At 32.7% G+C, this 27006-nt stretch overlaps 5 protein-coding genes across 7 annotated transcripts in view; 4 read left to right on the top strand and 1 right to left on the bottom strand.

Annotated features, from left to right (window-relative positions):
- Positions 1–14997, top strand: part of LOC108737029 (proton-coupled amino acid transporter-like protein pathetic) — a 169644-nt gene extending 154647 nt beyond the window's left edge. For all 3 annotated transcript variants that reach the window (XM_018469692.2, XM_018469685.2, XM_018469678.2), the window contains exons 2-5: positions 1582–1652; positions 6870–7016; positions 12574–13386; positions 13770–14997. In XM_018469692.2, coding sequence (XP_018325194.1) covers positions 1645–1652; positions 6870–7016; positions 12574–13386; positions 13770–14184 — 1383 coding nt within the window. In that variant the 5' untranslated portion in view covers positions 1582–1644 and the 3' untranslated portion in view covers positions 14185–14997. The remainder of the gene's footprint in view (positions 1–1581; positions 1653–6869; positions 7017–12573; positions 13387–13769) is intronic.
- A 498-nt stretch (positions 14998–15495) lies between these two features.
- LOC108737046 (sensory neuron membrane protein 2-like) overlaps positions 15496–27006 on the bottom strand; it is a 19156-nt gene continuing 7645 nt past the window's right edge. The window contains exons 3-6 of the mRNA XM_018469705.1: positions 18095–18279; positions 16903–17021; positions 15800–15940; positions 15496–15731 (exon numbers count right to left, since the gene is read on the bottom strand). Of these exons, the coding sequence (XP_018325207.1) occupies positions 15543–15731; positions 15800–15940; positions 16903–17021; positions 18095–18279 (634 nt within the window). The 3' untranslated portion in view covers positions 15496–15542. The remainder of the gene's footprint in view (positions 15732–15799; positions 15941–16902; positions 17022–18094; positions 18280–27006) is intronic.
- LOC108737061 (probable phospholipid hydroperoxide glutathione peroxidase) lies at positions 20082–21088 on the top strand. The gene has a single exon (XM_018469726.1). The coding sequence runs from the start codon at positions 20338–20340 to the stop codon at positions 20923–20925; it is 588 nt and encodes a 195-aa protein (XP_018325228.1). The 5' UTR covers positions 20082–20337; the 3' UTR covers positions 20926–21088.
- On the top strand, positions 21205–22545 carry LOC108737053 (probable phospholipid hydroperoxide glutathione peroxidase). Its single transcript, XM_018469714.1, has one exon. It carries the CDS (start codon positions 21813–21815, stop codon positions 22398–22400), a length of 588 nt encoding a protein of 195 aa, XP_018325216.1. The 5' UTR covers positions 21205–21812; the 3' UTR covers positions 22401–22545.
- On the top strand, positions 22896–23670 carry LOC108737077 (phospholipid hydroperoxide glutathione peroxidase-like). The gene has a single exon (XM_018469745.2). The coding sequence runs from the start codon at positions 23047–23049 to the stop codon at positions 23545–23547; it is 501 nt and encodes a 166-aa protein (XP_018325247.1). The 5' UTR covers positions 22896–23046; the 3' UTR covers positions 23548–23670.

The raw sequence follows: 27006 nt of genomic DNA, 5'->3' as shown, positions 1-27006 counted from the left end.
TCACGTCGGGTACGACTACTGACAAGTAGGATAATAACAAAAACATTCCCAATTATTATTTTATTAACTATAAATTGCATTACAAGCGAAATGAAATAAACAGTACACATATTCAAAACAGTTATCTACAGAGTGAATTTTCTTATTTGATACAAAAGAATACCTCGTTTTATCATCATGTGTAGTTATTTCAAATGTGCTACCAGAGTTTTCATAAAACTGTTAGTATACAGAGGGTGTTCCATATAAATATATGTATATTTTTTTAACGAAAACCGTATATATTTCCCGATATTTGAAGTTCCTCTTTCTTCTGATGTCGAAAATGTGTAATTACCATATGTTCAGATAAATATTATATATAAAAGAAATTATGAGTGCTGCCAGCACAGAGCAAAGTAGTATTACGTAAATGAAAGTTACTACCAGCAATTTCTTATTCTGAAGTGTACGATGTGTTGCATACCTATTTACAAGCAATTCCTATAAATTTCAACTGTTGATTACTATACATCTAGTAAAAAAACATAATGGCCGACATCAGTAACAATACAACAACAATTGAAAAAGAATGATGGCCGACAACACCAACAATTAGAAAAGAATGATGGCCGACACTACGTCATGGTGGAGAAATAAAAATGACCGACTATTGACAATACGAATAAACGTAGAACTAAAATCTTTTTTTAATTATATATATAAAAATAATTGAGTGCTTTCAGCACAGGGAAAAATCCAACTCTTGCTCTCTAACTATTGCTGTCACTGATGCCAATGCTTTAAAACGCATGAATATAAACATAATAAAGAATCAAAACGTTTTTCAAACAATTTTTAACACGAAGAAAGTGATTAAATACATTGTTCACAAAAGTGAATTTCGAACACTCGAAGCAATGGTGCTAACAGTTTCGAGCTCACAGTAACTTATAGGGGGGAAGAACTAGTCATAATGGAAAAAATAAAGTAGATGTTAAATTATGCCGTAACTTCCTTATGTGGAAGTGATAGGCTTTGCAGTTGGAAAGACATTTGAACGAAATTGTTCAAATATTTCATGTAAACAATTGATTACGGTTTTGATGGTAATACAGAAGCAAAATTCTTGGATGGAAAATTTATATTATACATATACCTAGTACATATTTGGACTATAATAGAAATGCTACGGCATTAAGGCAATAAACTTAATAATAAGTTTTTTTGCAATGGAACGTACTTAATAATTATCAGTATTAATAATTGTTTTAGTTGACGATCAGGTTTTTTAAATACTTTTTCAAGGCCTACTGTTCACACATGAGTCGTATATGATTTAACATCGATTTAGTTTCTCGATTATTCTGAATATGAAACAATTACACATTTTAGAAATCAGAAAAAGAGGAAATTTCAAATATCTGAAAATATATAGGGTGTTCCATTAAAAATATGTATATTGTGAGCACCACTTGTAACTAACTAAAATTCTACCTACACATATATATATTATAGCATATTATTTAAACTCGCCACAAAAAGTTATTTTCAATTTTGATAACCTGGGTAGTAGTATTTCAATGTGTATTTTTTTTGCAGAAACAACCCCAACTTATAACTACTTACGACCAGAAAAATGGAGGTGTTAAAACAGATATAATAATGGCCAAGTAAGTACTAAAAATCCGATATTTTACTGGATCATCTTAATCTCCACATTAGTGTCCATAATATTATCTTTCAAGAATCCTTGTAGTACTCCTTAATTTTTTCAACTAACCTGCTTCAAGAGTCCCGTTGATGCAAATCAATAGATTCGTACGGATGATTGGTCTATCGTATCATTAATTTTATTTAACTTGTTACCATGTACAACTGCTACGTCAAAATTGCTACATTGATGATAAACAAATGTTTAGCATAATCGCTTAAATACTTGCTAGTGTTTCATTAATAAAACGTACTTTTATGTACGAAACAGAAAAACCATGATCGGTAAAAAAAATTACGATTATTATTAAATGATCTTATATGGGGCCCAACGGTTACTAATTCCATTCGATTAGCTTAATCATCTACCTTGATTTATGAATATTTAGTCTTATTATTTTGCAATACATTTCATGGTGGCCACAAAACTGGAAAACCTGGAAATGTAAGGGAATTTCCAATTTACTGGAAAAGTCAGAGGATTTCTCCCAATTCATGGAAAAATTAATTTTTTTAAATTATGTTTATTTAGCAACATTAAAATCTTAATTGTTTGAGGTTAAATAATATTATGGCTTCACAAATCAAAATTATTTTTATTCAACAAAACTGCTTAACTGAAAAACTTTAGGAAGATTCACTNTAATAAATATAAATAATTAGATGACCTTGATGCTAAGCATAAATATATGAAGAAACAGAAACTGAAAAATCTTTTGGATAAAAAGAAAGCTCTAATCGAAACTAGACGTAGAGATATCTTATCAATAGATGATGAAATCGAAAAATTGGAGAGTAAATAAGATAAATAAAAGAGTATTTATATATTACACATGTTGTCTAGTTTTTAAAACTAAAAACTACTGCTTCATATTTATTTAATAAATATTGCAAATAAAACAAAAATGTGCATGAAAATTTCTTACTTGTTGCCCGTTTTTGAAGTAATATTCTTTAGATACAGTTAACCATACTTACATATAATTGAATATTTCTAACTTAAACTTAGTCAGGGAATTTTAAAATTAGATGTCTGGAAAACCTGGAAAAGTCAGGGAATTTAATTTAGAAAAGTCTGTGGTCACCATGCATTTTTTAAGTACTTCCTCTGGATAAATTTAAAATTGTTTGCAACAATGCTGTCCATTTTTGTAACGCATTATCATTTCAATAGATACTCAGTAATTTTTTATTGTACGCCTAAATATTGAAACAAATACATATAAAAACATACAAAGGGGAATTGAATGCAACAGATTTACAATTAAATTTTATAGTCTTGTAATATAAAGCATTGTTAACTTGCATTACTTTAAAACAAAATTCAATAAAATTATATATACACATATATCGGTGATTCCTAAAGTTCTTGGTTCCAACCCTTTCTCATATTTAAGAAACTTCGATAGGAAAAAAAAATTTAGTCAATTGTTTGTAGTTCTATTATATGAAGTATAAAGCATTTAGATCATTTATTTTTTTTATTTACAAATTCACAATATATTATCCATTGTCTCCAATGGGAGCTGGGGGGCTAGGCTGTAGCTAAAAAACCCCATATAGATTCCGCTCTGCTGTTATCTGTGATCCAAAAGCTGCTAGAGCTGATAATATCGAAAATTTAGTTTTAGAATGTGTAAAAGTTAAAAAAGAAAATAAAACTTGTTTCAGAGGGTGCTTATGATGTTTTCATAACCCGTTTATTGTTTATTTGTTTTAATCTAAAGTATTTTTTCTGTAAACATTAAATATACCTTAACAAGTACAAATTTAAAATAATTTATTGTGAGTAAAAGGAGAAAATACTATGGGCGCAATGCCCCCCCACCCCGTTAGAATTTTTCTTCATGGTAGGAAAATAAAGAAATGTTGAAAAGGGATCATTTCTCTGACTTTTTCGCATCTCCCACTTTTTGAATCACTGATATATTAACAGTTTTTTTGCAATTTTAGAACAAAATTAGATGGGCAGCTCTCTTAAAACAAACAAATGTTTTTTAAAATAAAGTCTTCAGTATAATCATTGAATAAAAATAAAAAAAAACGTCTTGCAAGTTTTTCCGCTTTTTTATGTCAATAAGTGCCGCTTTTCATAACACAATAGTAATTTAAGGTTAATTTAGTGTGGACACGAAATTTTTACATCTTACCAGACGTTATGAAAAGACGCAAAAGTTCTTCAAATAAGCTTCTCAGTATTAGTACCCTTTAATAGTACTTTTACACTTTTCTGTGAGTCAGTTTTATACGACTATTCAACAGCTAATTTCGAAGGTCTTTTGGAAGAAGTGTCGAACTGATGGTGACGCTCAGTATGACGTAAACCGTTGTTAAACTTCGGCTTCCTCGTTATTAGCTTTGATCGAAACCGAAACCAAAGATTTACTGAGATTTGAACTATAATCAATAAACTAAGAAATCGATATTGTATTTTATTTTAAATATCTATCAGAATTCAACTTGTTATTTCTTTTGTTATATTCATGCTGAGTTTTAAGACCATACAGAAAATTTAAATGTTTGTCGATTTCAATAACTCTTAGAATCTTCGAAAGGAAAGTAGCATCATATGTTCTTGGGTTTCGGCAGAAAAGAAAGTTGTATATAGAAGATAATCCTTACGAAATTGATATATTTCGAAATTATTGATTTGATATTGACTTTACTATTCCGGTTTATTTGAAAATTCTGCTTTAAGTTCGGGATTGTTCTTCCGTATACGTCGTTCTTCTCTGATTTCGTTCAAATCTTCATCGAAACGAAAATCTGCGATTGAAGGTGGCCGAAGTTTAAACTTTGGTGGGACACTGTTTTTTAGGATAGCGCATAATGTATTTCTTGTAAGGCGTTTTGCGTTTATTTTTTCAATTATCAAATGAAGCACATTTAATATAAATTGTGATCCAGCATTTGAGTACTTTTGATATTGTTGTAAAGTGCTGGATCACAATGTAAAACAACAAAATGCAGTAGCCTTCACATACCGGGATTCACCAGGCATTCGAGCGACATTTGTAGAAGGAAATTTTCTATCTGAAACGAATTTGCAGTTCAGTAGCGTGCCAGACATACTAAATAAATTAAATTCGGGAAATCGAATCTATTCTCAGAAAACAACTATTGTACTTTTGTAATTCGGGTACGCTACTGTATCGTAGTAATATATAATCACAATTGACTTACACCTTAAGGGGATACAGTCTTCCATTGCATATGCCACGTTTGTGGCTTTGGAATCTCAGTAGTTGAAGGAAACTGCAGATGTGCGATCATGGTTGTTAGAGAAAATTGTAAATTTTGTCGGCCGAGTAGACATTTGTACATGGGTGATGAATAGTGTTGTGTTGACTACATTTTATAAGTCTTCCATAAGCTTATTGGCATTTACCGAAGCTACCGCAAGTGCTGTGTCGCAACCTGTAGCGCTCCCAATGAGTTGCGCTTCAAGACAGTTGCGCTGCAAGTGCTGAGATGCTGCGGATGATGATTAACAAGGACCTTCAACGGTACATTTTAATTTTCATGGCCCGTTTTATTCGAAAAAGTACGTCAAGAGTTACCTTAACTTGTTTTTAAAGTATAAACTGTTAATTTAAGACTGTCAAAACTTTCATCAAAGTATAATATTTAATCAGTTCTCTTTTTTTAAGCGGAACTCGTTTCCACTGGTCGAACCTGTCGCTACGAATATAGTTTTTTTTTTTTTAATTTTTAGTTTTATACCTTTAATTGTATCTATCATCTTCTGTTTTGTTGTGACTGACACCAAAATTAACGCTGTATTAATTCATTTCATTTACATTATTTATCTACTTTATAGTTTTGCAAGATTTTTTTGTATCAGTTGCAATGAAGGAGTTGTATAATATAACTGATAATGTTTCATAATCTCATACACAAAATTGTCAATAATTACATACAGTAATTTTGGTTAAAATTTTTTGGTGTGGTGTATGACATTATTAAACATTAACCGGCTAAAATCAGTCAACCAGATTGGAGAATTCAATCTCCACATCTATTTTTTAACATAAACAAAGTAGAATTTGGAAAATAACGACGATACCTACCTTAGAAGATGTGGATATTGGAAATTCTATTCTGTTTCATCTTTTCACTTGTTTTAGTTTAAAAGAAAGCGAATATCAAATTGATAATATATGCACTTTTTCTAAAGGCTTTAAAAGCAATGAACCATCAATTAAAATTTAGCATTAATAAGCAAACTGAACGAATAAGTCGGTTTTTAAATATATTCGTTTTCATTTGGCTAAATAAAGCGATAATTTAAAATTAATGTGATGTAGTAACGTATTTTCACATCCAGGCTACTTAAAATAAATATTACTTTTGTTAATAGAATTGCTGGTTATGAAGTCTTTCAAAATAATATCTCGCTTTACTTTTTGAAGTAAAATAACGTGTGCTTCATTAAATAGCAAAAGTACGTTTTGATGTGAAATGCATACTTAATTTGTTTCAGCAAACAGTAATAAACTAATGAAAAATAAATAGGTACCGACTAATAAAGTATATGCGCTATTTGAACGCTAATCGTAGGCAGTACAGTAAAATTGAGAATGAAACGTAAAAAAATGTAATTTTCTTTTATTACGTTAAGTGGTACTTGTTTATTTTTCATTATTTTTTGACAGCAGACCAAGAATTTGTTTACAATTGATGTTAATTTTTCTTTACAGACGAAATGAGATTAATTAGTATTAATAGCACTGCAATAATTACAAATAAGTAACATAAAATCACATTTCGACTGTAAGAAATTAAACTTATGTTTTAGTTTACCAAAGCGGGACAAACTAAGGCAACGGCTTAATCATAAAAAGTGGATCCAATTTAGTGACTAAATAAAAATGTACGCAAAACATTACAGACAGTGACATGTTCATACTGCATTACATTACTAAAAATCGTCACAAAGTTATCTAAAATTTTGTTGTAGTTTTGCTTACGTTTTTATTTTATGAAAGTGAATCAGTAGAATTGATGTAAATATTAAATTATTTTCATCTTCGGTGCAGTTCACGTGTACCCAAATGGATGGCATCGACCAGTGAAACGCGAGTTCTGCTGCGCTTTTCTTCATCATTCACACTAATTTAATTTAAATTTTTTGTTGGTTTTTTAAGGTCATCGTCTAATATAATTTCGATTTTCAGTTATAAGTGCGAAAAGAACGAAGTCCCTGTATCGACGGTAACGTTAGCTAATGGCTCCACTGTACCCCTGGTTGCTAATCCGCCCAAGGATGAGGAGCTCGGAGAATACGATCCGTTCCAGCACCGGAAATTGGACCATCCAACTTCGTAAGTTTATTAATATCGAAGTCAATGTGCAAATTGTAAATTTAAACAAGAAAACGGCGCTATCTTTGTTAACGAAAAAAACTAGGAATTAGAGAATTAAATTCGCATTTGAAAACATTGAAATTTTAATGTAAAAATTGATTTTAAATTTTTCCCACTATAAACTACCTCATGTTGATGAGGAAAAATTTGTTGCTGTTGTCACACCTTCGCCGGGAATCGAACCCGGGATCTTTGGCATTGGTGCTGTAACCAATAAGCTAGAGCATTGGTGCGTAAAGGGGTTCGAATCCCGGCAACAAATTTTTCTTCATTAACCTGAGGTAGTTTATAGTGGGAAAAAATTAAAATCAATTTTCACATTAGTATTTGATATTAATTCCTATTAAATGTCAAGGTTTTTCACATTGAAATTTTGTTCCTAATCGTTTATAGGTAGGTAGTATCAAGCTAGATTAGAATAAATTTAAAAATAAGGTTTAGAATCCAAAAAGTGCTATAGTTAATCGGAATGGATAGTGGTCTGATCTTTAATTACGTTATTTACTTTTCAAATACAATAATTTCCTTAATGATTTCAACAATTACCTTTTTCTGACTTATTTATGAGTTAAAGAAGGGCCGGGGGGGAGGAATAATAAGGGGTAAAAACGCACTAGGTATACTTCGTTTACTTCCTCTAGCGATATTCCCCTTCCAATGTCTTGGATGCGCGCTGGCAAAATCGTAGATACGGAGAAAAAAGCTCATTATACTCTTATCTCTTGTTCATTAAACATACTTTTTCATACAGTACCTGCCAAAAGTTTTATTCAATCATGAATAGTAGTGCGAGTCGAAAACAAGCGTTAAAGTCTTTATTATGTCTTCAAATATAAATAAACATCTCGTTGATATTTTCAGTAGTAATTACATAGTACCAATAACAGCACATTTGAGCAATGCAATTTTGGTGGATAAAATGGTCAATTTTTCCGTGCAGTACTGTACGGATTATACGCTCCTCGCCGGTTAAGAGTTTGACCGAGAGTTGTCTCCTTTCTTTTCTGGCCTAGTGCTATTTTTTTCTACTTTGCGCCGGTCAAACTAAAGGTCACATCGCTAGAGAAACTAAATGAAGTATAACATGTTTTTATTAAAATTTAAAAATCATCTGGTTGTGAATGTGAAATACAGTGTTCCAAAAAAGTACCGGGATGGTCGGTTTTGTAAAAGCGAAGGCTAGGAATTGAAAAATGAGTTTTAGGTGGTTAGATTTTAAAAGAAGATTGTACCGGTGACCCTAACCTGAACTTCATCATAACCTTGAAGATTATCTTAGTCAACTTAAAATTTTCAAACGGAAACGAATATTTCTTGATTCTTGAAGAGCACAAAAATTTTACGTTCACATATGTATCCACGAACTACTAGATCCACATGACTTCTAGGGCTCGTTTAAAGATCAAAACAGTATTTGGTGCGGTACATCCAATAAATTATAGTTTCAAAGGGAAATGACCTCTACAAAAGTTGTTGAATTAAAAAAAAAACGAATGTGATGACGACGTCAACCTTGACCATGATTTCAAAAGTCATGTTAAGGTCAACTTTTCGAATGAAAAATCAACATTTTTAAGGAAGTTGTTTCACGACATTACTAGTAAAAAGTTTATGCTAGAGTGTATCGTACAGTCAATTAGTAGCCGTGATACCCAAGCCTAAAACTTTTTGGTGTTACTGCACTATTCCCAGCCAATCCCGTACCGCTCTTCATTCGTGTATCCCTTCTACTACTTGAGTGCGATAAATTGTTCGTTATTTATTAATTAATATCTCAGAAACTGTGTTGTAATAATTAATCAAACTTTTTTCAAAGAAGTTATTAGACATTGTTTAATCTTTCTGTAGTTTTTTAAAACATTTGTAAGAAGGGATTCCAAGTTAACATTGTATTTCTAGTTAGCCTCGCCGGTATCCTGTATAGTACAATGTATAAGAGCCGCAAAAACGCGAACTTTGAAATTAAATATCTCTGAAACTATATTGTCCAATAATTTCAGTCTGCACATATAGGTGAAGAATAACTTAAATAATATTCTGTCAAAATTTCAAAAGAATCCTAAGAAAACGCTTTTCATGGAACAACTACCTTAACCCGCGATTTTTTAACAACGTGAAATTTTAAATGGGTTTAAAAAAATGGGTTTAAGGACACATTAAAGACAAACAGGACATCCAAGACCTATGGCGATCATGTAAGGAGATAGGTTTTTAGCCTCTATTTATTCTTAGTCATGAAGGTTTCCACCAGTAAATGCAAAAATCGATTATTTCCCGACTGGTAAAGGGAGGAGACGAGCTCAATATAACTAACGAAGGCAGAAACAATCATTTTCCTGCCAGTAAAGACAAGAGACAACAGAGATATTTCCTTATGCAATATTTAAAATAATAAATTATGATTATGTTTGTACCAAACACCTGTTTCACAAGTTTGGTACAAATATAATGGAAACAAAGTGATTTAATTTAATGTTAAATGGGACAATATACTTAAAAATGTAGGGATAAGTTGCAAAGATAGAAGAGTGATACTTAGTTTGTATAAAGAGCAACAGGCAGTTATAGAACTGGGGCTGCAACGTAGAGAAGTAAAAATTAGGAAGGGAGTCAGACAGGGGTGCACACTGTCACCGCTACTTATTAATATATACATCGAAGACGCGATTAACATCACTAAAGACAATACAACTGTAGGGATAGATTTACAGGGGCAGAAGATTAGTATGCTTAGATTTGCAGATGATATAGAAGTATTAGCATCTAGCAAGGAGGAGTTAGAGATAGCTTTAAATAAAATGGAAGCGGTATAACAGATCAGTACTGTATGAAAATAAATAAAAGTAAAACTAAAATACTAGTATGCAAGGGAAGAAAAAGTAGAGAAAGGGTGAATATAAAGATAGGAGACGAAAAATTAGAAGAAGTGGCTGATTTTAGATATCTAGGAAGTTAGATAAGTCAGGACGAAAGGAGTAGTAGGGATATAAAGCAGAGGATAGCGCAGGGTCGTGTCGCCTTTAATAAAAAGAAGTCACTTCAATGTTCGCGGACGGTTAACTTGGAAATTTGAAAAAGGTTGTTAAAGGTGTATGTTTGGAGCACGGCGTTGTACGAGTGCGAAACATGGACAGTGGGCGCGGCGGAAAAGAAAAGGTTAGAAGCGTTCGAAATGTGGTGTTACAGGCGAATGATGGGGATACCGTGAATAGAAAAGATTAGAAATGAAGAGATATTAGAAAGAATAGGAGAACAGACGACTCTATGTAAGTCAATAAAAAATAGGCGAGATAGGTTGGTAGGACACCTAAGGCATGAAGGTCTAGTCAGAGACATATTAGAGACAGAAACGAGAGTTAAGAGGAGTAAAGGTAGACTTAGATTAGATTACTGTTCGCAAATAGTTAAGGATATGGGATGTTCCAGTTTTAGGAAAATGCGAAGATTAGCTCTGGATAGGAAAGAGTGGAGGTGCGTATCCAACCCGTCTTAGGACTGACGACCTTATGATGATGATGAATAATATCAAAGATAGATACGTATATATCAGGCAATATTACGTACTTTTATGTCTAAACATGTAATCCACAGCATATTTAAGCATTAACATACTTCTATGCGTTTATTATTCTATTTGTGACTGCAAACAAGCTGTCGTCGGTCTGCACTATTATTAATTTGCATAACAATCGGGGTCAAAACTAATTTTATATAACCTTACTTCAATTGTTGGGAAGTGAGTTATAAACATATACATATAGCACACAGTCCTATTATTTACTAAATGACTGAATTGATTAAAGTTAAATAAAGCAATTGGTTTAGGTAGTTCACGGGATGACATTGGGATTTACATATATAATAATACAAATAGTACACGAAGACATAACAAATCCGAAATGCACTTCATCATCATCATCATCATCATCATCATAAAGTCGTCAGTCCTAAAACTGGTTGGACACTTACCTCCACTTTTTGCTATCCTGAGCTAAAACTAGAACAACCCACATCCTTAACTGCTTGTGAACAATAATCTAATCTACTACTCATAATTCCTTTTTCTGCCTCTAATATGTCTTTGACTGGCTCTTCGTGCCTGAGAAGGCGTCCTACGAACTTATCTCGCCTATGTCTTATTGACTTCCATTGAGTCCTCTGTTCTCATTGACTTCCATTGAGTCCTCTATTCTCCTATGCTCTCTAATACCTCTTCATTTCTAGCCTTCTTTATCCACGGCATCTCCCTCATTCGCCTTCGAACGCTTCGAGCTTATTCTTTATCGCCGTGCCCACCGTCCATTTTTCGCACCCCTACAGCGCCGCGCACATAGAAGTGACTTAAAAAAATACACTTAACGGTATTACATCAGTTATTGCAGAGTATATCCAATATGACAAATTTTTAATAAGTCTTAAAAGTACGAATGCGCCACCTATCAAAGCGCCCCTTTAAGAAGAGTCTAAAAAAATTTCGTACTTAAGAAGCTCTAAGGGGTTTTTGGGGGTTACAGTCTGAAAAAATTAGTTTTGCATAAAGAATAGTGAATAACTGATTGTAGGAGATACATTTGATAAATTTGATTTGAAGAAGTTGTTAAATTTAATAGTGAAACAAAGTAGCTGATAAGTATGAAGAATAAATGAAGTGAAAAATACTTTTTTTAATATTTTTAAGAGAGCGTGATTTTCGATGATTTTGAATTGATTGAAGATTATCGGTTTTGTTTGGATTTTTAATAGGTATTTTATGGCTATTTTGCTTCCTTACTAATTTTTACCATCATCACAAACAAGTTTTAGTTAATAAATTTGGAATAGATAGTTGTTAAAGATCTACCTACATGAGAATCGTAAATTTGTTAAGCCAACAGCATGTAATTACTGGACTGCAAAATTTTGCCTAATTCATGAAATAAGCATCAGACTTCATGTAATAAGTAATTAATCGAATATCGGAAAAAAAAACTAAGGAAATCTAACCGAACCTTAATCTAATCTAATCTTAACTATGTTAGCCAAAATTTGCCGATTTCATACGTTCTGAAGAAAGAAATATTTATTTCATGTACTTTCTGTCTATAAATAAGTCAGATAAGTATGCTTTTAGAAGACTGACAAGACCTTCAAAGCAAGTAATATTAACCAATATTAACCAACCCAAGTCAATCCAGCGCAATCTTAGCTAACCTAACCTAACCTAACCTAACCAAACCTAACCTGGTCAAACTTGCGCCAAGCCACCTTTTCGTACTTTCCCTTCCTTAATAAACCAATCAGAGTTGGACTAGGTTACCTTAGTTTATTTTCCAGTATTCGATTCATTACCTATTATGTAATGCATTAAATGGGTGAGTCCGATGCTTATTTCATGAATTAAACAAAATTCGCTTCTATAGCACATGTAATTCTGAGAATTATTATATGTATTACAACAATATTAGTCTGTAAAACCATTATTTTCTGTTTGTGGAATATTATAACAAAAGTTGATTGTTTTTTGTATTTCTTGCAGGGATTTGGATACACTTATTCATCTCTTGAAGGGCAGTTTGGGGAGTGGTATTCTGGCCATGCCTCTCGCTTTTGCCCACGCTGGTCTGGGATTTGGGTTGTTTGCCACATTAGCTGTAGGAGCCATTTGCACATTTTGTATCCACATCTTGGTGAGAAGCGCTCATACGCTCTGTCGAAGAAGTAGAATTCCCTCATTAGGCTTCGCTGAGGTTGCTGAAGCAGCCTTCCTTGCTGGACCAGAATGCTTGCACCAATGGTCTCGATTTGCAAAAGCAATGATTAATCTGTTCCTTGTCATCGACTTACTAGGATGTTGTTGCGTATATATTGTATTCGTGTCAGAAAATTTGAAGCAAGTAGTAGACTTTTACACTGGAAGCCATATGGATTTGAGGTTATACATGGTGGCACTTTTACCGTTTTTGATTTTATTGAATCTAGTTAGAAATTTGAAATATTTGGCACCATTTTCTATGTTGGCAAACATATTGGTTGGTTGTGGAATTGGAATTACTTTCTATTACATATTTGCTGATCTTCCTCCAGTGAGCAGTAGAAATATTGTTGTAAGTGCCCATCAGTGGCCTATGTTCTTCGGAACTGCAATTTTTGCGTTGGAAGGAATTGGTGTCGTTATGCCTTTGGAAAATAACATGAAAACTCCAGATCATTTCATCGGTTGCCCTGGAGTGCTAAATACCGGAATGTTTTTCGTCGTGCTTTTGTATTCTTCTGTCGGATTTTTTGGATATCTCAAATATGGCGAAGAAACCAGAGGGAGCATAAGTCTTAATCTTCCCCAAGATGAAATGTAAGATAATCAACTTAGATCAAATTTATTGGTATTATTACAATCCGTTTTATTGTTTAAGATCCATTAAATATCGACTAGTACTTTAAATCCTCACTAATTACATTAAAAATTTGTTGCACTGCACTCCGTTCATAAGGCCTGTCCTTTAAAACTATTTTTATCATTTGAATAAACACATAAAAACTTGTATAGAACTTGAATCTCCAAGAAAAGAGTATTTTAATATTTTATTGTCAATTTTTGTAAGTGCAGTTAGTAGAAATGAAATAAGTTGGTTAGCTTTATTAAATATTCGACTTCAGGAAGTTCTACTTTAAAATAAATTTGCTAAGCTTCCAGTCAACATTCATTTTCTTTAACATGTTTTTTTTTTGTTTCAGTTTGGCTCAAAGCGTGAAACTTATGATTGCTCTTGCAATTTTTATTACCTACAGCTTACAATTCTACGTGCCAATGGAAATAATCTGGAAAAACTTGAAGCAAAACTTTGGTGCAAGAAAATTGAGAGTTGAATATGCCGTTCGAATTGCGATAATATGTGGAACAGTAGTCATTGCTGTTGCAATTCCTAACCTTGGAGGATTTATTTCCTTGGTTGGTGCTGTGTGCCTTTCTACTCTTGGCCTTATATTCCCAGCAATAGTCGATTTAGTAACATTCTATGAAGAACCAGGTCTTGGCAGATTCAACTGGAGATTATGGAGAAATGGATTTTTGATTGTATTTGGATTGATCGGTTTTCTCACAGGCAGTTATGTCAGCATTCAAGAAATTATGGGAAGCCAAGATGACTGATTTCCTTAAGGAATACATTGTCACTTCATGGTCTGAAGAGAGACAATAACATTTTATACCCAATAGCTATTGAACATCTTTGTAGAATAACACGTAAAATCGTTCCTTATAGATAGCAAGCGGTCTTTAGAAAGGCCATATTAAATTAAATTTTATAATTTGACTGTTCAATCTGTGATTTTTATACAGGTTAAACGTAAGTTAATAGTAACGATTCGGCACAAGCACCGCCTTCTCGTGACAATTGAAGGTATATAATATATGTAATAAGTATTTATTTCGTCAAATTGTGATTGTCTACACACTTTACCGTATTAAGATCGAATTGAGTTCTAAATTAAATAGGTACAGTATTCTGGTTCCACGAGAACTAAATATTTTTAACTAACAATAATGAGAACCATCATTCTTAAATAAACAATCTCAGAGAAATAAGAAATAAAAAAATAAACGAAAGAAATCTATATTTTAGAGAAGTTCCTTATGCTTTGTTAGATCATGAGTAGGAGTTGTTGTGAATATTTTATTTCAGTTGTTAATTTTCTACTACCTACCTTCATTATTTATTAGAGAAACATTTTATCATTAATTTCGTAGTTTTTGAAAAGTTCCATGATTTATTTTTATCAAAATCGAAAATGCAATTAGTTTTCTCCTTATTTTCCTAATGATTTACTTGGTTATCATACTATAGAAGCACAGTTCTGGCTTCAGGTATCTCATGCGTCCTTTATTAATCGAAAAGGCTTATGTAAACCATGGAATTTTTCTTATTTGGATTTATTATTTTTACAGTAGAACAGTAGCAATTCAGTTTTGTTTTTTGATCAATGGTTTCCTTAAGACAATAAAGTATTTTTTACACAGATAATGTATTGTATTGTTTTGTCGACAAGAAATTCCTTTATTATCTAGCGTTTGGTAAACTAATGGAAAAGGTGTTTGATGTAAGCCGTTCATTAGAAATTTACATAAAATTAATATATTTTTAAATAAGTATACCAGTGGAAAGAGTAAAAAATCATAGTTCTTGTTTGTACTATACTGTTAGTAGATGCAGGAATGATATTGGGATGCAGAAAAAAAATCGGCGAAAGGGGGAAAGAAGAACATTACAAAAAGACATTAATAAACGAAAAACAGATGGTAAAAATAAACGCAGAACAAATAAGGAGAAATTAAAATGGTAGAAAAAATGAAAACAAAAAAGTAAAAAATTAAGTTTTCTTGGCCTGTAATATGGTATTGTATTCCAAGTAGTGAATCATACCTTACCAAATGAATGTAACTTTTGGAAATGACAATAACGAGTTTATAAAAACACTTTATTATTGCAAAAATTAATAATATTTTACGAGTTAATTTTTTTTAATCGCCCCTTTCGTGTCTGAGGTTCTGAGTTTTTTAATTCCATAAGCTGCAGGTGGCACTATAATGAAGACAATCCCTAACGCTATTATCACCCATTCCACTATATTTAGGAGTTTTAGTCTGTCATATAATTCTGACCTCATCTCATCAGTTATATCAGATGTTAATGCCATTCCCTTAAAGATATGTCATATTACAGTACACGTACATAAACAAACACAGTTTTTTTAATTTTTCTACGTACCTCGTCAATCCACAAAAACGGAGTCAGAGCTCTAGATAAATTCTGAGTAAGTGATACCAAGGTCCCGTTTCCAAAGACGTAAGGTCTCAAAATTAAATTAAATTGTACTTTCTGACTTGACTGTAAGGGTATGCCCAAATACTGCAAAATGTATTTTTAAATATTGTGAAATATGCATATTTCAATTTTTTATTTTTAATGCAAAATAAAACACAAACAATATGACTTCACAAAATAAATATGTACTCCTTAAACTGATAAATCAGGCAAATGATGGAAATTGTGACAACTTTATCTTTTAGAAAATCCATTTATGATAACAGAAAACGTATTTTTTTAAATTTCGTCAACATCTATGGCCTTTGTAATGATATAAGTTTCATTCCCTTCTGGGTACAATAAATACCGAAAAAGTAGCAATAACTTTAAAGATACGTATTAATATAACGATATACCGGATGATATACAATTATTAATTACAAAGCAGCAGAATAATTGGCCAGGAGTGCATTTTTGAGAAACATGTGCTCAATTCGTCCCTGACTGATCTCTGATAACCATATGGTTTTGACCTTCACCATAATCTTCAAGTTAAGATTATTTTTTTAAAAGGTATAACCTTGAGTGACCCCTGACTTTTATGTTTGCAGAACAAGAACGAATTTCGCTTTTAATGATGAGTGGTTGAGGGAAAGACAATAGTCATTTGATGAAGTGCGACCACTTCTTCCTTATCATTTTTCTGTGGTTTTATGAATTTACCCTCAGGAAGGTGATCTTCAGAGATCAAAATGGGGTTGTTCAAAGTTATAAGTGATTGTAATTGTTTCGGCTCTTTCATTTTCGAAGTCGAAAATATGCAAACTCCTTTAAAAACATAGGCATGACCATTCAATGACTAAACGTCATTATCAAAATCAAAGCCAAATAACCAGAGCGAAATTAAACAGCTTCTCTATAGAACACGTTTTCCACTCATGACCAGTCATTCTGCTGTTACGATTCTAACACCCTGTATGTTCTTTATCCAAAAAAGGCCTAAATTACAGCATATTCTTGAAGATAACTATTTTTAAACGATTTATTCAAAAAAAAAAACTTACAGGATCAATATCAACGTAAGTTGTATGCTTGTCTTCCGATGCGTTTAAACCTTCAACTGTTTTAGAAAGAGATTCCTCCAACCAAAGAAAGTGTGGGTAAGATAGCAATATTGGAGCAGCTACAATTATGTATAAGTTCATAATTATTTTGTTTATGGAGTATACTTAATAATAATTATTATTAATTGAAGTGATGCACGCTTTCTTTTTCTTATCTAATTTAGGTTCGTTTGAGATGTAATATTATAGTATATTAAAAATGGAAAAGGTTAGACATAGCGATGCAACGGAAGTGTCATAACGGAAACTGAAGTAAATAGTAAATATTTGCGGAAGCGGAAGTGTAATGATTTTTGGTGACTCTTTAATACAGCAGTCGTGCACCCTTTTTGCGAATACTTTGTTACAAATTTTGCATTTAACGCTTGCATCGTTAAATCAACAAAATAATCCCAAATGGAACTTCTTTTTGGCTTCAAAAGTGCACTTTTAACTTAAAATTTACACCACTTAGCAAATACTATATAAAATAAATAAACGCTATAACCGTATTTTAGTATTTTCGAAACGAAATTATTAGTAGAACTAGCTAAGGGGAAGCTGAAAGTCCTGGGCGTTTTTAGATTAAAGTAGGAAACTAATAAGAGGATAAAATTTGGAAAATACCAAAATACTAGGAAATAGATTTTAAACTAAACTAAAACCCCTGTAGACGCTGAAGTCAGCCAACAAATAAAAGTAAGAAATTTTTACGACTTGTTTTATTGTTCCGATATATTGATTTTGAAAAAGATGAAAAATAAGATTGTTAAGTTCCAATAAGCTTCCGTTATAAAAATGCGGAACCAGATGCAGAAGTAAATGTGAAAATGTATGCGGAACTTCCGTCATTGAGGAAGCAGAAGCAGAGGTTCGTTGCAACACTAGTTAGAAATGAGAATGTATTACAAAGAGTACAACAGAGGGTGTTCTAGAAAAGAATAAGAGAAAGGTTAGAAGGACACTTTCTCAGACAGGAAGGGCTAGTTAGACATATTAGAAGAAGAAACAGAAGTTAAGAGGTGGGAGGTAAGCCTAGATTAGATTACTGTTCACAAATAGTTGGAGATGTAAGTTGCTTAAGCTCAGCTAATCATCGGGCGGAAAACCTTAATGGATTAATGCAAAATTAATCTATTTGTTTCTGACGTACCATGGCAAGTATATAAATTAAGTAAACCATCAGAAAAGCATGTATCGTTTCCATCTAAATCTTTCGCCCCATCGGTACAATAACAATCATCATCTGACGAAGTAAACGAATTTAGGTAGGTTCTAAATCGGTATCCTTCGATGTCATGATAAGTATTAGTTTTATTGTAGATAATATTGGCAGATCTGTAAGAAAAATATATTTATGATAATAGAACAGATTATTTCTTATATTCAAAATAGTTTCTTTTCACAGCAATTGTGAATTTTTTACATGTTTTTCACAGAAAACGTTACTTTTAATATATACACGTAATTAACAGGTACCTAATACATATAATTTAATTTGAATCTTCTGATTTGGACCTGTTAGTTTGTAAATGGCGGGTCGAATATAATAGATCAGGCGAACACCTTTCGATTGGTACCACTCACAGCGCGCAAAGATGTTGACCTTGGCTTATTTTAGTAACAATATTTGGAGCCTCCCTTATGAAAGGGAATAAAAAAAGCACCCCGAAGCACCTAATCTAACATGCCCTACCCTAAAGTACATAATCTAACATTAGACAAAGTAACAGAACCAATGTTTATTGCAAAATGGTAGGTACTTTGCGATTTGTGGCGGTAGGTACCAATCGGAAAGAGTTTTCATAAACTTTCCATAAATGTTCTACCCTCAATTATTGGATTCTGTATAAATTTCTGAACCTTAAATAAATAAAATTATAGAAATATTGTTTAGCTAGGTAGTTTAGGTGATTATGTTTTTCATTCAATTCTTATTATGTGCTTGCGAAAATGTGGTAGTCAATATTATTTTGGTGCCTGAACGATGTGAAAAAAATTCTGGTGTCGACGATTCTTCAAAACATTGAAAATATACAGCATATTAGAGTTATCTATGTTTATTTATTTAACTTCACTTGAACGTTTATACATTCTAAACTGCAAGGAAGTGCACAGGCCCCCCTTTTCCATTGGGCACTCTGGGCAAGTGCCCAGAGATCCACGATCAACGGAAGCCCCCTATATAGTTCCTGCCAGATCCATCCGCCAACCAAAAGCCGATAATTATTTTAAGAAAATTAATCAATAATTGCTATTAGAATATTTACTTGCATAATCGTTTTTGCATGCTATAAATGCGAGCACACCTAAATGTAGGTGATTCTTCAAACATTTATATATTCTGAATTTTTATTCTATTTTTTATGACTGCACCGATAGTCCAACTGAGTTGGGAAGAGATATTAAAGTAGAAATACCTTACTTCCCATAAGTGAAACCCTAATCGTGCATCTAAAACAGCGATTGAGTTTGTACAAGGACATTGGTTATTGTTGACATTGTTTTTCGCTTGAAAACTCCAAATCCCGAGACAAAGTTGCAAAGAATTTGCTGCTATGAAGATGTTAACGAGAAAGAGTTAGAAATAGAATGTCTGTATTTGGCAAACTAATAGTATTCCAGAAGTTTTGATAAAAAACCGAGTTGGAGACACATTTGCAAATGTAGAAATTGCATTGAGAATCTTTTTAAACATGATGGTAACTAATTGTAGTGGCGAACGCTCCTTCTTTAAACGGAAAAGAATAAAAAATAAGTTAAGACGAACAATGCTTCAAGATTGATCAGTCCATAGAATGGGATATGCTCAAAGATAAAGAGTTTGAACAACTGGTCGACAATTTTGAATATCTAAAAAATTAGAAGGGTGCATTTTCAAAAAAAACAAATTTTAATTACCAACCAGAGAATATTAGTTACTTTTTCGAGTCATATTACAATGATCTATTCTTTTATGTGAAAAGAAACAAATGACAAACCAAAATAATTCTCTGTCAAAGCTGTAGGGGCCCCGGTAGATTTATGTGCCTCCAGGGCCTTCAATACGTTAAAGACGGTCCTGGAAGTGCATGTAGCACTTGTACACAGAAGTACGCATTTGTTTAATAATAAAGTCGTTGCGGTGGCCCACAGCATTCCTAAAAATAGATACCCAAGTAAACAGTAAATAGATCACTTTCATTGTCAGTTGCTTAACGATTATTAAATTAGTGTTTCATGGTATTTCAAGATTCTTTATCAGTCAATTAGAGATGAACAAAGATTTTGACAGTTTAGCTATCTCAACAACCGTACCTTGAAGTGTTTACGTAATTACGCAATTAGATTAGTCATCTACTAATTTTTCTCGGAAACATGATTATCAAAACAGGAGCAAGACATTAAATACACAGAATGGTTCGTCATTGTTTATCGATTTTGCTAAACCTTCCCGTGCGTTCTCTGGCCACTGCCGCAGTATTTACGAGCATGTCGGCAAATGAAGGCGAAAATTGGAAGAAAGCATCTTCTATCTACGACTTCACTGCGAAAACAATTAATGGAGAAACAGTTTCCTTAGATAGATATAAGGGTCACGTATGTATAATTGTTAATGTGGCTTCCCAGTGTGGTTATGCAAAAAATCATTATGAAGAATTAAATAAACTGTACGACAAATACGCCGAAAGTAAAGGATTGAAAATTTTGGCTTTTCCATGTAATCAGTTTGGAGGACAAGAACCCGGGGACGGTGAGCAAATATGTCAGTTTGTGTCGTCAAAAAACGTCAAGTTTGATTTGTTTGAAAAAGTTGATGTTAACGGTTCAAATGCTCATCCACTGTGGAAATTTATAAAACATAAGAAAGGGGGTATGATTGGCGACTTTATAAAATGGAATTTCACTAAATTCATCATAGACAGAAACGGCATACCAGTTGAACGACATGGACCAAACACTTCTCCTCTTGAGTTGGAGAAGAAATTGGAAATGTATTGGTAAAACGTAACAACAACAGAAGGTGTATTTCTGTGCTCCATTGTAGATAAACTTTTCGTTGAAGACTTAAATTACGCCGAAAATTATTTGCTTACAGGTACCTAGGTACTACCTGTACAAAAAAACATTTTAGTGTTACAAAACGAATAAATATTTTATAAATTCATTCTCTTTTAATTTTGCGGTAACAAGGAGAAATAATTTCTATTTTCATCAGTAGAAGTAAGCAAGTTTACTGAAGGTAGGCATTATGAACTTATCAAGTATGACTTATCAATCAACAACAAAAACTACTTTTGATTTACAAAAAGTACCTACAGTGTAATTCAAAGTAGACAACAAAAAAATTATTTATGTACGCAGGTATTCAGTTATTTCATACATAAACGCTTTCTTTCTACTTATCTGTACATATATGATATGGTATTATATGTTTAGCATCAACGATGTACGATAAATACAATACTAGGCATTGCTGTTTAAATACACGCAAGAATGCATGAACTACAGTAGACGTACAGTAGGTACTTGTACTTTAGCAATTTCAGTAGTGTACAGAAATATACCCAGTTTTTATTTCATTACTCTGTTAAATATTAAATAAGCAATATATGAACTGGACTGAACATTTCTGATCTACCAACGTTTGTATTGCTCATTTATGCTTACCATTAGATAAATTATAACTTCAAATTAAATACCAACTTTATGAATTGCTTTGGATTTGGATTTTAGACTTCAAAAGATAAAGGAGGTGCTGTTGCGCGTGTTGTATAACAAATTATTGCCTCTAAACTTGAAAAAAATATCTAATCAGATGGTTTACGGTTCGCATTAACTGGTGTTCAGTACCGATATATATATGCACCTCGAGACCTCGAGAACATGAAATGCTGTATCACAGTTTATCTGTTTTCCTTAACCTAACATCAAAATTATCTATTTGTCCGGTAGTGAAACTAAATACAATGGCGAATGAAGGTGAAAACTGGAAAAATGCACAGTCTGTGTACGAATTTGTTGTGAATAATATTAAAGGGGAACCGGTTTCTCTAGAAAAATATCGAGGAAACGTATTAATAATCGTTAATGTTGCATCCCGTTGCGGTTACACTGCAAATCATTACAAGGAATTGAACGAACTCTATGAGAAATTTTCTGAATCCAAAGGGTTAAAAATATTAGCCTTTCCATGCAATCAGTTTGCCCATCAGGAGCCGGGTGGATCTGATGAAATTTGTCAGTTTGCGTCTTCAAAAAATGTCAAATTTGATTTGTTTGAGAAAATTGACGTTAACGGAGCAAACGCACATCCATTATGGAAATACTTAAAAGAAAAACAGGGAGGCATTCTTGGAAATTTCATAAAATGGAATTTTACCAAATTTGTTGTTGATAGAAATGGACAGCCTGTGGAACGTTTCGGCCCGAACGTAAGCCCACTTCAAATGTTACAAGCCCTTGAAAAATATTGGTGATCAATCTCAAGCAGGGTGAATTGATATTTTAAACTGTGCTTTGCTTATTGTATGTTTATTCTTCCATGCTTTTTTATGTATTAGTTTATTAAGAAATTTGTGGTTGTATTTTATTGATTTATAAAATAAATGGAATATTATGGTTTGTTGTTGCTAATTTTTAACAGTAAATAATGTTAGAAACAATGTTGTTCCTTAAGTACTGAGTGTTTTTATTGTAACTGTTTTTCGGTGTATTGAAAATCGAAATTGCTTAAAATTTTATGCCAAGTGGTTAACGTTATGTAGTAATTTCCAATTAACATACAAGTTTGACTTAAAACTTAAAATATTTACAAAAAACAATTTCTGCGTTTAAATTAATCAATAATCAGTTAATTACATAACGATTTTTTTTGTTTATCATAATAGGAACAATCTGATAGCATAGACACATTTTAATCCACAACTTATTGTGAGGGATTTTTGAACTCTGTGGTTTGTGGATATTCAGATTATATTTGAAATGTATTCAAATGTTGTTTACGTTTTACAAAGATTGTAAGTCATAGATTACTGTGGGTTTCGTTTACAACTTTACAGTGTAGCGTTTATCCTATTGATATGATTAGCAGGCATAACACCTTTTACAAAAAAAAATTTAAAAATGGATAATTGGGAGGAAGCTGAAACAATTTACGAATTTACTGCCAAAGATCTTAAAACGGGCGAAGAAGTTTCTTTGAAGAAATATAAGGGTCACGTTTGTATTATTGTAAACGTAGCTTCAAAATGTGGCTACACCAAACGGAATTACGAACAATTAGTAAAGCTTCACGAAAAATATGGTGAAGAGAAAGGTCTTAAAATCTTGGCGTTTCCATGCAATCAATTTGGAAAACAGGAACCTGGAAATTCTGAGAAAATTTGTGAATTTGCCGAAAAAAAAAACGTTAAGTTTGATATGTTCGAAAAAATAAATGTTAATGGAAAAGATGCTCATCCGTTATGGAAATTTCTGCAAAACAAAATACCTGGTGAGCGAGGGAAAGCGATTAAATGGAATTTCACAAAATTCATAATTAATGAGGATGGAGAACCTGTAGAAAGATTTGCTTCTGCTAAAAATCCAAACGATCTGGTAGAGGTTCTTGAAAAATATTGGTAAATTGGAGCCAAAAAGAAACATTTTTTATGTACCTATGCTTCTAATAAGAGTATTATCATTGATGTATAAGCTAAGAGTGTACCTTTAACTTTTTAGAATTCAATAAATGTATTTTTTTTTGTATTCCTGGTTTTGTTGGCAAGAGAGATTAAATCGAAGTGTAAATATTTAAAATTAGGAAGTGTCTGCTAACAACAACGGTTGTCACAAATTAAACTTAACTGCCGGCATGTGCATCATGATCATGACTGACTTAACTACTCCCACAGCCCGTCTTGACTGACTACATTATTTAGACAATTTGGATTTATTGACGTTACTGACACAATCGAAGATCCAGTGGTTACAACGTTACTTGTATTTCGTGTTTTCATTTCTTACTAACACGGCTTTCATAGGCTATGGTAAGAAAGGAGCGAGCGACATGTCCTAGAGGTTTGGATCATTATTTCCTGGTCCCACTGATCACTAGTTCAATTCTTTCTGCGGTTTTCTTGGATCTTTTTTCCACAGATAATCTTTCTCTATCGTCTGTCTTCATTTCGTCAATCTTTCTCATCACAACCACCACCCACCCGTTCCTACGATTTTTAAAAGGAGGCAGAAGTGGGCCTTTCGCCCTGTCGCCCGGCGTAGTCCAGAGGGACTGACCACCCACCAACATTAGTAGCTGGTGGAAATGAAAATGAAGTGTGAAATACACAAAAGTTTTAAAGTGAAAAAGGCGACATGAGCCTAGCGAGTTTTGTCGAGATTGTCTATAATTTTTACCTTTGCAACATAACATGTTTTAACAGCATTATTGCTGTTGCCGGCTGCTTAATCAGATATTGTGGATAGAGACATGCATACTGCAGTACCCTTGAAAAGTGTGTTGCCTGAACCTACACATTACTCTAAATATCAATCTTACTGTATGAAACACGAATAATGATGAATGTGAATCCTATTTTAATAAGTATCTGTAATAAATCCTAATATTTATCATGTAATGGCGACCAACCCTCCAATTGTTATAAAACATGTTTTCTTTTACTAACAATTACTCCTTCTTTTTTAACTTGCTGCATTGTCCTAACATTCCACCCTCCGACTCGTGAAGTATTGTACCTTTTCCTATTACATTTCATGGCATCCTCCAAGGTAGACCCTTCCCGGACATCCGAATAGTTTACGTCCAGAGTGCTTTACCCCAGGGGACGCCATTATTTGAGTTTCAGTGTGTTTTACTTGACGATAGTACCTAAATCACAATTATTACACTAGCCTATTATTGTACAATATTTTTCTAGGAATATGAGTTAATTGTTCTACAATTCGCGCATGCACATTTTTCAAAAATTAGTAGTAAGCAACAAGAACGCATGTGTACAACTGACCTTTGAAAAATGCGTATGTGCCTTTTTTCTTTCAGTCCTGACAGTTACTAATGCCAGTTGCAGATTTTAAGATTTATTACTAGTAAAAGTCAACATTGAATTAGGATGACTGTCATCATCATAAGGTCGTCAGTCCTAAGACTGGTTGGACACGCACCTCTACTCCTTCCTATCCTAAGCTAATCTTCGCATTTCCTAAAACTAGAACATCCCACATCCTTAACTTCTAACCTTTTCTTTTCAGCCGCGCTCATCGTCCATGTTTTGCTCTCGTACAGCGCCGTGCTCCAAAGATACACTTTTAACAATCTTTTTCGAATTTCTAAATTAATCGTTCGCGAGCATAGAATTTACTTCTTTTTATTGAAGGCGATTCGACCCTGCGTTATCCTCTGCTTTATATGGCTAATACTCCTTCCGTCCTGACTTATCCGACTTTATATCCGCTTTCTTCCCTTGCATACCAGCATTTTTGTTTTACTTTTATTTATTTTCATACAATACTGTTTTGTCAGTACCGCTTCCATTTTATTTAAAGCTATCTCCTCCTTGCTAGATGCTAATACTGCTATATCATCTGCAAATTTAAGCATGCTAACCTTTTGCCCCTGTATATCTATTCCTACAGTTATACTGTCTTGATGTTGATGTTGATCGCGTCTTCGATGTATAGATTAAAAAACTGTGACAGCGTGGATCCTTGTCTGAATCCCTTCCTAATATTTACTTAATTACTTTTCTACGTTGTTGTTTCAGCTCCATAACTGCCTGTTGCTGTTTATACAAACTAAGTATCAATCTTCTATATATGTAACTCATCCCTACATTTTTAAGTATGTTTGACATCTTCTCCCATTTAACATTGTCAAAAGGTATTTTTTTATCGTTTTCTCTATTGTTACCCGTAAAGCTAGAATGGCCTCCCGTGATAATTTTTGATGCATGAAAAGTTAAGCTAATTATTGTTTTAAATGCACGTCTTCATCATTTTAAGATGATGTAGGCATGTAGATCTACAATATTACCGTTTTTACCGGCTTCGAGTTTAATTTAACCATAACTATCCTATCGCTTTTTTGTAAATAACTTTCTACACTCTGCCCTACTTTTTTACACATTACAATTCCTCGAATTACCTTCCACCTATCCTGTATGTATTATTTGAAAGTCTCCAAAAGTCTCCAGCTTCTGGCCTGACTTCACTAATGCCTACTATATCTAATTCTAGTCTATTGGTCTATATAGTCTAATCTATATGTATTGTTTTTAGTAAAATAGTTTTTAAACACTACCGTATTGTCTATCAAAGGTTTTTCATGTAAACATAAGTGTACTTTTCTCTACAGATATACTGTGTCCAACATTTTGTTTAAATTATTAAACGAAATAATTTAACAGTTCTTGTATTATATAAATTTTAACTCTCCGTGCAATCACTCTGATCACTTTGCCTGTAAGTCAGGGTTACCCTACGTCAACTCGCACCAAAATTATCCGAACGGTTAATCTGGCACGTCGAAGTAAAATTAATCTTTCTCTGTAAATCTATATTTTATAAAGGTTCTTTGTTTTCTTGCTGCTGCATAAAATAAAAAATTGATACAATTCAGAGCAACTCCACCTATATATGAATAAATATATAGATAATTGTACAATGAATACGAAATTCAGTGACAATTATACATATACAATGCTTTAGAATTCATCGTGTTTTAAATCACTTAATCAATAAAAACTTTAGTACACGTCATGTCATGCACTTTAATTAATTCATGTATGCTTCAGTATCGTAGTCCTTGTCTTTTTTTTGTTAAATTGTAAAGGTTGATTGATTGCATACATTTTATAAAGAAAAAATATTGAAACGTTTGTACAAAAATCTGTAACCATTATTTATTGACGATTGGGAAATCAAATTGACTCAAACTTTCAATATATATGCGACCCTAGGGGACGGGAGGCATTTGAAATGACCATTTCTCTGTTGATATGAAAGAGTAGTTTTAGATATTAATCTCACAATTCTGAGTAGGACTGTATTATATTATAGTATTAATAATATATTAAGAAAGGAGCGAGC

The sequence above is a fragment of the Agrilus planipennis genome, unplaced genomic scaffold (genome assembly GCF_000699045.2).
Source record: "Agrilus planipennis isolate EAB-ADULT unplaced genomic scaffold, Apla_2.0 scaffold9, whole genome shotgun sequence".
NCBI classification, from domain to species: Eukaryota; Metazoa; Arthropoda; class Insecta; order Coleoptera; family Buprestidae; genus Agrilus; species Agrilus planipennis.
The sequence above is the reverse complement of the archived record's forward strand: the minus strand, read 5'-3'. Positions and strand labels throughout refer to the sequence as shown.

Bases quoted from the DNA above. Each gene is read 5' to 3' on its own strand.
- LOC108737061 (XM_018469726.1), top strand. From the start codon at position 20,338: ATGGTTCGTCATTGTTTATCGATTTTGCTAAACCTTCCCGTGCGTTCT.
- LOC108737053 (XM_018469714.1), top strand. From the start codon at position 21,813: ATGCTGTATCACAGTTTATCTGTTTTCCTTAACCTAACATCAAAATTA.
- LOC108737077 (XM_018469745.2), top strand. From the start codon at position 23,047: ATGGATAATTGGGAGGAAGCTGAAACAATTTACGAATTTACTGCCAAA.